At 39.9% G+C, this 12,693-nt stretch overlaps 1 protein-coding gene across 1 annotated transcript in view; it reads left to right on the forward strand.

Annotated features, from left to right (window-relative positions):
* Positions 1–12,693, forward strand: part of dzank1 (double zinc ribbon and ankyrin repeat domains 1) — a 20,033-nt gene continuing 7,340 nt past the window's right edge. The window contains exons 1-8 of the mRNA XM_047051094.1: positions 1–97; positions 515–634; positions 924–1,077; positions 1,419–1,545; positions 2,375–2,447; positions 2,777–2,886; positions 3,329–3,411; positions 3,576–3,693. Of these exons, the coding sequence (XP_046907050.1) occupies positions 526–634; positions 924–1,077; positions 1,419–1,545; positions 2,375–2,447; positions 2,777–2,886; positions 3,329–3,411; positions 3,576–3,693 (774 nt within the window). The 5' untranslated portion in view covers positions 1–97; positions 515–525. The remainder of the gene's footprint in view (positions 98–514; positions 635–923; positions 1,078–1,418; positions 1,546–2,374; positions 2,448–2,776; positions 2,887–3,328; positions 3,412–3,575; positions 3,694–12,693) is intronic.

Consider the following 12,693-nt stretch of genomic DNA (forward strand, 5'->3'; position numbering starts at 1 on the left):
TGAATGCACAGTGCAGCGTCGCTAGATACATTGCCAACATCAGTAGGCTACAACATAATGACCCTAAACATTCTCTTTTCATAGACGTGGCAGCAAGGTGAGAGCTTACATCGAAACTATTTCATAATAATAATGTTTATTACTTAAATTATGCTGATTGTATTCCTACGAATTGTTCAATTAAAGACTTGCCCTCCCCAAATGCTTACCAGACGTAGCCAACAGGTTTAATTGTTTTTTTTTATGGTTAGCTACTGCTTGTAAGTTTTCTTTTTATAAATGTTAATAGGGGAAAAGTAATCCGTAATCTAATGAATTAACAGTTCAAATTGGTATTTGTAGTATTTGTGATCAAATTTCCATGGGTGTCGTTTCTTTTTAAACATAAAAATGCAAATATCAAACAAACCATAAAGATTGCCCAGTTGAGCATTGTGTAGGCCTATTTTGGGCATAAGCTACTAAGCTAATCACTTAAATGTCATAATTTTAGACGTTTAAATTTCTTGTCTAGCATCCAGAAACATGACTGCTGGTTCCATCGTGGTGCCTCACATCATACCCATTCGCATTCCTCAACCTGGGAAAGCAAAGCACGAGATCGATACCACAACTGTTGTTGAGATCAAATCAGGTTAGAAATTTGTCATGCTTTTTAAAAATTTTCTTCTTCTTAAAAATGTATAAATAAAACACACTTATAGTTTTTAACTTTCACACGTTTCACGTGTACATTTTAACCGAGTTATAGAATTTTAAGTATTGAAACAAGCCATATTGTCTATAGCATTAAATATTGTGTATAGGGTTAACTTGCCATGGATAATTTAAGTAAGCTACATTAACAGCAATGTTGATTAGTGTGCCCCATCAGTGTGTCCTAAAAAAATAACCCTAATAAAAAATAAAAAAATTGGGTCCAGACACACTGGATGTCACCATCTACTACACTCTGGATGGAAGTAAACCTGAGGTTGTCAAGAGACCTGGATTTGGGGAGAGCAGCACTCTAAAGTACAGTAAACCAATATGCTTACCTGACGGCAAAGTGTCTGTCAAAGCAGTGGCTGTCACCAGGTGGGAATGCTTCAGAATGATTATTGCAAATATTCCATAATATATAAGTAATAACTGAAGTTGTCTAAAAGTTGTCTAAAATTTATAACAAAACATGGCAGATTATGTAGGCCTACTTAGTGTCCCCTGCTCTTTTTCGCTTTTCCTATCCGTCTTTCTATCTGTGTCTGTCTTTCTTGGGCTGTTTCTCTCTCTCCACCCATGTCTTCATTCACTCACTTCCCCACCAGCTAACCAGTAACCCCAGTTTCTGTAAATGGGTTTGACTCTCAATCCGAAGTATACTGTGCACAAGGGACAATTTTCAGAACTGAAATGATCTGATGGTCAATTGTCTCTAGAGATGGCAGGGAGAGTGTGGTTGTTACCAAGCTCTTCCTGGTGGAATATGTGCCTCCAAGCGATGCACTATCCACGGACGACAAAGAGGAACATGTCTTGAAGGACCATGAACTAGGGATCAAACAGGTATATTTGCCTAACACTTCTGTTGAAAGTTCCCCTTTTAATCTATCATAATCACAAGGGCGTATCATAATTATACATTGGAGAGGTCCAAATGAATACCCTTCCCCTTAATTTTTTGGGGTTGTTAAGTGCATTGCCTACAGGTCTATAATTATATATGAAAATGTGCACATTAGAACATAGTTTCGAGGACTACATTTACCATTTCAATTTACATCTAAAGCAAGGGTGTAATTTCTCAGAGACAGTGACTGCCCTTTTGCTTACACATTTAGCTCGGAATGAAGTTACTTACTGTCTGGAAAAAAATGCGTATGCTTGGCTGCTGGTCCAGTTTTCTCCGCTTTTTAGGTAACCTCAAATCCTCCACTACTCTACCTCCTCACTGACAAGTTACCTAACGTTACTTTTTTTGCTCTTAACTGACTGATGAAAAAGTGTTAAGTAACCATGACAACGCAGAACAACGCAAGGTGGATTCAAACAATATCACACAAGTGTACAATTAGGAGGGGGGATTCACACTTATGTTTTTCTTAACAAACAGAAATAAATCGAAAATAAATAACACATAACAACAGACCGATCCATTGACAGGGTTCACAAAAGGAGAACATATATTTAACATATTTTCTGCTGTATATTGGGGGGAACAGATTGGTATTTTCTCAATATTGTGGGGACACGACCCCTCCAAAGAATGCGTTATGGTTACGCCCTTGCATAATCATAATTATACCTCTTGTAGATATCGTTTGAGGTGAAACATTCAAACCAAGAAAGTGGAGTCTATGCTTTTGTTACTTGTCCAATGTGTGGGTTCTCAAAGGAAACTAATGGCAGCATCGCTTGGACTACAAGGGCGGAACATGCTTCAGGAGAGTCTTCACTGAGGCCACAGGGTGTGTGGATGACATTATGGCATCATATCATAACTGTAATACAACTAACTCAGAAACAGAATCCGATGCATTGAAAAGATGAAATTACTATGTAACTATAAAGTGTGTACAATAGGACCTAAATAAATGAAGAGCCATACAGGATGTACAAAAAAATCACTGTATGAAGTAACTCAGACTACATATTGGACTTTGAATTTGAATTTGGACAAATTTGCCACTTAAACCACAAGTCACAAAACCCAAAATGTGTTGTTGACAGTTTCGAAATGTCATTTGACTGTTACTGTCTAAATCTATACTAAAAGTGTTTTTTATTTTGTTTTTAGGACCGAGGATGAAGGAAGGTAACAGTAAAAGAGCCCCCAAAGCTCCTTGCTTCCTCAGTAGTCGTCTGGGCCTCACATCTGAGCCTGAGCCTACGTCACCTCACACATTGGTATGCCTTATTTTACCCTGTTGTACACTAAATTCTTGAATTCCTATCCCCGCCAGTCTGGCCACTGTTAAATCAAAGGGTAATAGAGGTAAGGAGTGGAGAGGAAAATTATGTTAGAGACAGCAGAGGAGCAAACAGCGGTGCTGGTACAAGTGTTAGTAGGGGTGAAGTCCTCACTGGTTAAATGAGAGCTAGTGCAGTGATTCAGCCATAAGACTGACAAACAGCTAATGTTTCTCTGTCTTTGAACACCGAGACTCCACCCTGATAGATCCAGAGGAGAGTAGGTCTACATGAGATGCTGTTATCTTCTTGATTTTGGGAACCAAAAAATATCAGATTTTTGTAGAGACCAGAATGATTTAAAAAACAATCCCACTATTTATGTTATTTTAAATGGATGTCCAGTTTATTTAGATTAATCATTGATCATTCTTTATAGAATGCAAGCTTGGAAGAAAGCATCTTCAATAACCTGACCAACACACAAATATCCAGGATTCAAAGAGAGACAGATTTCTTCAGGTACGCATTCTAAAAAAGAGATTGATTTGAATCATGGTCAGGTTAGGTGTCATATGGTCAATTTGTTTAGTTAGGACTTGAGATATAGAGATATTTTTGGAGAAAGGAATGAAATGTCTTGAAGACGGACCATCATTGATCTCTCTGGTCTCCTGTCTGTGCAGGTGCACCAAGTGCTTGAGCCTTCGTCCGTCAGACCCGTTTGCCCGCTTCTGTTTGCAGTGTGGTACTGCTGTACCACTGGTGCCGGGGAAGAGGCTGTCGCCCACAGAGGGTGGACAGGTACGCTGCTCACATCGTGGACTATTACCATTTACACCAGTGGCGTAACTATAGGGAGTGCAAGGAGTGCAGCTGCACTAGGGCCCGTGGCGAAAGGGGGCCCGTCCTCGATCTCACCGTAAAAGTGAGACAACCTAACCGGGCAACTTAAGGCAATCTGACCGGGCCCCTTGCACCGCTGTGATACCGCAAATTGATGTTTACATATGATCCAGTCTTATCAATTCGCAAACATTTCTCAATTATGGTGTCAGTTATTCAGAATTATGAGCTATCACCTGCCCAATAAACATTTAAAAACAGTCAGTGTTAACAACAGCAAATAATTAATTTTTCCTCATTTGCCTTTTGCTGAATTAAACAAATGTCGTTTTTATTAAGTAATATTGCCCTCGAAAAATAGCAAGGATGTCTGGGTAATATTGTTGTCAAAGATTCCCGCCCACCCACACACGATTGTTCCCATCCAGTTGTTGGAATACCACAGACAGTTGTTGTTGGGATACTACAGTTGTGTTGCATTAGCGTTTTTAAGCGAATTAGGCTACCCCATGCCATGCCCTTTAACATAAAAGTGGCTCCAGAAAGCGGCAGGAACGAAAAGAGCAAGATGTAAGGGTGGCAAAGCTGTCAAAACTATCCTCATTTGGATTGTGGCGAAGCGTGTTGAAGAGGACGCTACGTCTGACCCCCAGCCCGGCAACAGCAATGAGTGTGAAACTCAGCCACCAGGGTAGGCTAATAATTACATAACGTTTACTGTCTGGTGTATGCAGTTGACATGGCTATTAAACGTCATAAAAATGCACATATAGGCCTAGGCTACCAGGCAGCGGCCAGGTTAGATATAGTAAACTATGTTCAGGATGTAGTCGGAAAATAGCTAAAGCTAGATAGACTAAATGTAAACTAGCATATCTAACGAACATAAAATCAAATATTCACCATCGAAGTGACAGTTTGTTTTTTAATAGTACCCAGATAGCACACATGACAGATCGAAACGTCATTCATAACGTCGGATAAGCGTTGGTAAATGATCAGATTTTCTTCTCATCTCTGTGCTCTATTTCAAACGTCGCAGATATGTCGGCTCATGACTGACTGTTCCATTATGCTCATTCCGTGTTGTAGCAAGCATTATCTAGAGCAGGGGTCACCAACACAGTGCCCGCGGGCACCAGTGCGCCCGCAAGGACCATTTGAGGCGCCCGCAGGCCTGTTCTAAAAATAGCACAACTCTCCAGTGAGCTGCGTCTAAAAAAAATCACACTTGCATTTATATGTAGGCTATATGAATATGACAAGATCTTTAAAATAAAAAATAAAAAAATATTTGTACAATTCATGGAAGTTTTGATAATTCAGTCGATTTCTGACCTATTCTAGTTCAAAGATGAGTGCGCATGACAAAGGAAGATTCAGTGTTCGCGGGGCTGAGCGTTTAGCGGGAACAGCGATGATGGGGAGCTGAATCCATGAGCTGAATGCACATTCTTACCCCAAAATCATGGCAGAAAAAAGGAAGAGAACCTATAATTTTCACAGTAAATGGGAGGAAGAATTCTTTTTTACAAGTGTGAAAGAACGCGGTTTACAACGCGGTGAAGGAGTTTTTCGTACAGAAAAAGGTGCCACTGGAAAAGCTAGTAGCGGTGACTACAGACGGGGCTCCTGCTATGATCGGCCGACATGCAGGTTTCATCGCGCACTGTAAAGGTGACCCAGACTTCCCAAAACTTCTGCATTACCACTGCATCATTCACCAGCAGGCGTTATGTGCAAAAGTGATCGGCTTTGAGCACGTGATGACTCCCGTTGTGAAAATCATCAACAGCATCCGCTCCAAAGCGAAACAGCACAGGATCTTCAAGGTGCTATTGCAGGAGATGTCAGCAGAATATGGCGACCTGCTGCTACACACAGAAATCCGATGGCTGAGCAGAGGACGAGTTTTGCTTTGTTTTTTGTCACTTTTGGGTGAAATCAAGGAGTTCATGCAGTCCAAAGGGGAAGATGTCTCGCTGCTAGAGGGCACAGAGTGGACACTTGACCTCGCATTTCTAACGGACATTACTGGGAAACTAAACCACTTGAACTGCGAGCTGCAAGGCAAAGGTAAGACTGTTGTTGACATGATAAGTGCTTTAAATGCATTTAAAGCCAAGATGAACATTTTCTCTGTGCATTTACAGAGAAGAAAAATGCTGCACTTTCCCTCTGTGCAGTCGGTGCTGAAAGACAATGCTTCTGCATCTCAGGCATTGGACAAAAATGCAGAAAAGTACTGTCAAGTCATAAACAGACTTGGACAAGAGTTTGAGGATAGGTTTTGTGACCTTGATCAGCTTGAGCCATGTGTTTCATTCATCTCCAATCCTTTCATGAACAAGGACATAACTGACATTGCTGAGCAACTAAGTGCAACGTTCAACTTGGATGCTGGACAGGTGGAGATTGAAATTGTAACATTGCAGAATGACCTGCACCTCAAAGCTCACCAAGCTGCACCAAACTTTTGGAGCCTTGTTGACACAGAAAAGTACAGTGGTGTAAGCACAGCAGCTATGAAGGTTGCCAGCCTGTTTGGTTCAACCTATCTCTGTGAATCAGCATTTTCTGACATGAACTTCATCAAGAACAAACACAGAACCCGCCTCACTGATGCACATCTGCACGACTCACTCAGAGTTGCAGTGTCAAGTTACACACCAGACTACAGCACACTGGTGAACACCATGCAATGCCAGTCTTCCCACTAACAAAGTGTCAGTTGCAAAGCTGAATCAAAAATAGGATACATTGTGTTCAATGTAATAGTGTTCATGAAATGTAACAGATATCATTTTGTAAAAATGCAGCACACTTGGTCATTAGTTCAAAATGTGATTAGATTTATTTGAAAATATGTAAGTTGATTTTTCTTAAACATTACATAATTGATTGATTTTTTCTTAAACATTACATAATTGATTACTTTTTCATACAAGGTGCAATACATAGTTAATGATTTATTAAAAGAGTTTGTCACTGGCTAGTGAACATTTGAGATTTTTCCTATGAAATGTTGTGAATTTAAAATAGGAAAAATTGTGTTCCATTCAAAAGAGTATTCATGAAATGTAAAAGATTATTTTGTAAAAATGCAGCAGACTTGGTCATTAGTCAAAATGTGATTCGATTTATTTGAAAATATGTAAATTGATTTTTCTTAAACATTACATAATTGATTTATTTTTCAAACAAGGTGCTACATAGTTAAGATTTGTCAAAAGGGTTTGTCACTGGCAAGATTTTTCCTATGAAATGTTATAGTGATCCTGTAAGCAAATGTAATCAATTGCTGAGTCATTGCTTTAAGTCATTGTTGATAATTATTGTGAGAAATCATTAACATGATCAGTGTCTTCACATAGATGAATATCATTAATAACAATACATAACTAAAGGCAAACTGAGCACATTTTTTATTTCAGAAGAGTGTATCAAACTGGGTGCCCTTCGTATGACTCAGTACCCATGAAGTAGCCCTCAGGTTCAAAAAGGTTGGTGACCCCTGATCTAGAGCCAGAGACTCGCGAGTCAGAGCCGTTCACTTTTGAAAACAGTCATCTATCTTCACATAGAAGGAGCAGTCGTTACCCTTAATTGTACATCATGAGTAGCCTAAATTTCCTTGCGCATCGCTAAACTGAAAACTCAATAATTTCGCCTGACGATAGGTCGGTAAGGGGCCCGTTGGTGAGATCTGCACTCGGGCCCGCCAAGTCCTTGTTACGCCGCTGATTTACACTGTTTATGAATACACGTTTCCACACATGTTGTCCATTTCCATAGTTTGGCTCCAAACTATTAGTTTAGTTCAAATGGGTTACGTTACTGTAGCTAAGGAGCCCAGGCTTGCCACTGTCAAATGGTATGTTGCTCGCCAATGCTTAGAGGCAAGGAGTGCTTTCCCTAGATACATCCACTCTGCCAAAGTCAAACCTATTTCCATGCCTATAAATGGTGAAGTCTATGCTAGTGTCGTGACTGAACTAATAATGTGTTGTTCACCCTTGACACACACTGTTCCAAAACCTCACGCCACAAGAACAGTTTCTTTCATCTGCAGCTGGCCTAATCAACAAGGCACAGAACTCCCAACCCGGGCCGGCCCAAGCCTGTATGGGGCCTTAAGCAGAAGTGATTTGGGGGCCCCTCTGACTGCCTTTTAATAAAATAAATAAATAAATAACACTAAACTGTAATTTAATGTGCTCTTGGGGGCCCTCTGGTAGCCACGGGGGCCCTAAGCAGCCGCTTAGTTCGCTAATGCCTTGGGCCGGCCCTGCTCCCAACTGTCACTAACACTGTTATAAAGTCCATCTGTCACTTTATTGCACATTGCACAATTCACCAATCACTTTGCACTCTTCTTCTTTATATCTTAAAAAATACATGATATAGTATTGGTTATGGATGGGGATCGATACCCGGTTCTTCAAGGACACGGTTCCAAATTTCTCAAAACCCGAAGATCAATAAGTTCCAAGCTTATCGATACCGCTATCGAGACTAGGTAGGCTAATATAATGTAACTTGTCTCGAGGGATAAGTCATGTCATTTAAATCAAATCACTGGTGCACAAACATACATTGATTGTCTAATAAAATTACTAAATTCAATTGAATGGCCTGCCAAACTCCTTTAAACTAAAAGAAGAAGAATTTAATTGGCTCACGCCCTACTTCGCTTTATTTCTAATTGTGTTGCTAGCTACGATGGCTGAACGTACTAAGCGGTCAAAGGCTTGGCTGCATTTTATTAAAGCCAAAGTTAAGGACGAAGCGTATGGAACGCCGAGTCAGTCAAAATTAAATAAATAAATAAATAGGTAAATAAATAGATAAATACATACATAAATAAATATGGCTATGAAATAAATTCTGAAATTAAAAAAAGATGGCAATAAATATATAAATATAGCATTATATACTTATATAGCTAAATCCATTTACCTATTTATAAATAAATAAATGTATTTATTTCAAAATAACTTTTTTGTGAAGACAACATATATTTATTTCATGGGACTTTTATTTTCTAATGCCACATATTTAAATTTTTTTGACTTTTCCACACCACATTTATTTCCACATATATTTCCACACCACATTTATTTCCACACCACATTTATTTATTTGCTGTATTTATTTCCGATCTCACATGCAAACGAGAGGGGCGTGGTTATCTTCAGACCCCCTTTGAGGGTTTAGGTTGGTTGAGGGGCAGTTCTATGGGCCTATGTGAAACCCTCTGTGACATGCTTGCGTGTAAAAAGGGCTATACAAATACATTTGATTTGATTTGATTTATCTTCAGACCAAGGCAGCTGCACACAAGATCGAAGGCAGATATAGGGACACCTAGATTCGGTAGATGATGGAAGACATTAGTCGTGTCAGAGATCGCATGCTGGCCTTATAGATCAAATTGATCCGCATGGCTTGTCAGGATGTTATATTTTGGCTCACATTGTAGATTTTGTAGAGGTACTTGGGCGCAAGGCCATAGCCATGGAGTCAACATTGGGGGGGGCAATTTTTTTTTTAATGATAATTTCGGACTGTGTGCGTGGTTGCCTGTCGTAGCGTAGCGCATTTATATTTTTATAACAATTTATTGGCGGGGACATTTTGACCAGATTTGAATATTGGGGGGGATGTGTCCCCCCAATATATATTATGATTATGGCCTTCCTTGGGCGGATAAGTGATAAGTCTTAAATGGTTTGAGATTTATCGAGCACCGTGTTTGTGTGCAAGACGGCAAGTGTCGAAAGCTACAACAACAATCTTCCTTTAGGGTTTAGTGTATTTTGATCGTAACCTATTGTCTGGGTTCACTGTGACGATTTAAGTAGGCTCATTTGTAAGATGTAGTTTCATAAGGGGCTGTGGTATCGTGGGACATTTGGCTATTGCCTCAAAACGACCCCAAATAGGCCCACGATAACCAGCTGTTTTTGATGAACCCAGGCCATACAAAATGTTGCATAATGTCAATAAATGTGTGACTACAAGCTCCTTTCATCCATGTGCCTGAATAGCTACAACGGACCAACAATCATGTGTTTTGCTCTAGTCGATCGAAACCCACTTCATGCCAGCTTGCAACAGTTTTATTTTCTTAGCCTACAAGAGCAAATATGAGATGCAACTAGAAATTCTCCAATAACGTTGAATTAATTTGTGAATTTGTGACAAATCTGGTGATAGAGGATAACGGCAGCTGCTGCTGTTGGGTGAACGCACAGCTCGCATGCTTACGGGAACCAGGTAGTCTGAAAAACCAGGGCGATAACACCGCGGGCGTCCAGCACCTGTGCTAAGGGGATAGCTGTAGAGCTACCTGTTTGGGGGGAGACAGTGGCATTGCACCGCCGAAAAGCATACAATGTAGACAAGCTTTGCCCACAATGTCTGTGTTGTCTCTGCCTTTTTATCATTGGTTCCCAATGGGAGTGATGGCGGTGACCTACTAGCCTACGTGTGGGGACTTGGTTTTGATAGCTGCAACGTAGCGCTGAAGTTAGCTTTGTAAACGTTGCTTTAGCTCGTGTGACGTGTAACTCGTCTGCAAAGTTAACAATCACTGCCACCACAACATCTTCCTAGGTGGTATTTAAGACTTCAATATCTATGTTCTGTGTAGAGCACTTATCCGCCCAAGTACCTCTACAAAATCTACAATGTGTGCCAAAATAATACATCCTGACAAGCCATGCTGATCAATTTGATCTATAAGGCCAGCATGCGATCTCTGACATGACTAATGTCTTCCATCATCTACGGAATCTAGGTGTCCCTATATCTGCCTTCAATCTTGTGTGCAGCTGCGTTGGTCTGAAGATAACCACACCCCTCTCGTTTGCATGTGAGATCGCAAATAAATACAGCACAGAAATAAATGTGGTGTGGAAATATATGTGGAAATAAATGTGGTGTGTAAAAGTTTCAAAAAATAAATAAATGTGGCATTTGGAAATAAAAGTCCCATTAAATAAATAAATGTTGTCTTTACAAAAACGTCATTTTGAAATAAATAAATGTATTTATTGATTGATGTCGATAAATGGATTCAGCTATATAATTATATAATGCTATATTTATATATTTATTGCCATTTCTTTTTTTTTAAATTTATTTCATAGCCATATTTATTTATGTATGTATTTATCTATTTATTTACCTATTTATTTATTTAATTTTGACTAACTCGGCGTTCCATTGAAGCGATGTGTAATATATGTTTGAAGATCATTTCTTGTTGGGGGGGGGGGAATACTACTGCAATGAATAAGCACCTCAACGTTGTGCATCAGTTAACGTAAAATGCATTCGTCTTCGAGAAGCAACGGTGCCAACTCCAGCTGCCGTTGCAGGACAATCCTCCTCCTCCACCCAAGGTATGCATGGTGAGCGCAGTCAGCGCACCCCAACTTTGTAGCAAGTATCCATCGTTGACAATAATAAGCCTCAATAATAAGAGCCAGGGCTCTGCAACTATTTCACTCGCATATGCCCCTAAAATTTTATGCGTGCGCGAACCAGATTTTTTTTTTGAGCACAGTCAGTGTGTGAGTAAAGACTGGCCCCCCCCCGCCCCGCTGCTGATCATTCAAAACATAGTCACCGGGAGCACCGGGAGTCTCTGTGGGCTGCTTAAGCATCTTGTTAAACAAAAACAGAGACAGAACGAAATAGGAATGAGATAAGGAAGGTTTGGGTTTGGTTAGCTGGTCATTTAGGTGCCTTTTGTTGAAACGTGTTGAACTTTTCATAAAGTCTTGAACAATGACGGCTTGTCAATGTCACTTTTTGTCAAACCAATCACAGTCATTATACTACTCATCCAGGTTGTGGATAGTACATCTGTAGTGGACAATTGTAGATTTAGCCAGAGCCAGGATCAATTGTACCAATATGTGCTCCTTTTATCCAGCCTCCTCCTGAGAGCAACACGTTCCCCTTGTTCTATTTGACATCTGTTTCACTTCAGTTATTCTTATAAATGTTGTTCAGTAATCTTGTTTATAAAAAGTGTGGCGTGGGTTGTGTGGGTGCTGCTATATTTAACATTTGCCAAATTCATTCATTTAGATGGTGGTTAGCTCAAGCTCACCGAAATAAAGTATCAATAGTGGTATCGATAAAGACTCGGATTGTTAAAGGGGCAATTGACTGGGTTTTTTGGGTATTTCACACTGTTCCTTAAGGTCTCCGAATAGGGTATGTAACATTGGTTGGGTTGAAAATGGCCCGGGTGCTGTTCTATGCCCTCTGACAGATCCTCTGAAATGTTCCCGGGAAAAAACACTAGCTTTTCTCCTTTTATGGTATGCTCATTAATATTTAGATAAGCTGTGCGCTGATTGGTTGGTTATCAACGAGTGAAGCTGGGAGCAAAAACGCAACACGGCCAACAGCAGCACTCGCTAAAACACCGAAGTTGGAGACTTGAAATAAAAACGCGCAAATAAATCTATTGTGTCTACACAACATTGTTTTCAACAGATTGACTATATATCATTTGAAATTATAACATTACTTGTTTCCACTGTTGTTGAAGCAAACTGGATTGACTTAGGTGGGTAGAACGTTGGCTACAGCTTAGCAACCAAACCATATCGTGATTCTACTCGGCTTCAGTTAGCTAGCTAGGCTAGCTGTAGATATCTTGCTGTAAAATAACATGACAAAGATCTGGACAAACATGCATCGTGAATTGTAGATTTTCATTACACAGGTTATTTATTTGAATGAAACACAGTCAGGAACATGAATCAACGTTAGCCCCATTGCCAATAAACTAGGCTAAATGATCACACATTCTACCTATGCTCTTGCGTTAGCAAGCTAAACTTGTTTACATGCCTACAGTCTAGGTGTTACTAGTAACAGTTACTAGCAATGCTAACGTATCCTGTATCTAGAACCTGCCTTTCTCCAGTTCTA

Source organism: Hypomesus transpacificus, unplaced genomic scaffold (genome assembly GCF_021917145.1).
Source record: "Hypomesus transpacificus isolate Combined female unplaced genomic scaffold, fHypTra1 scaffold_138, whole genome shotgun sequence".
NCBI lineage: Eukaryota > Metazoa > Chordata > Actinopteri > Osmeriformes > Osmeridae > Hypomesus > Hypomesus transpacificus.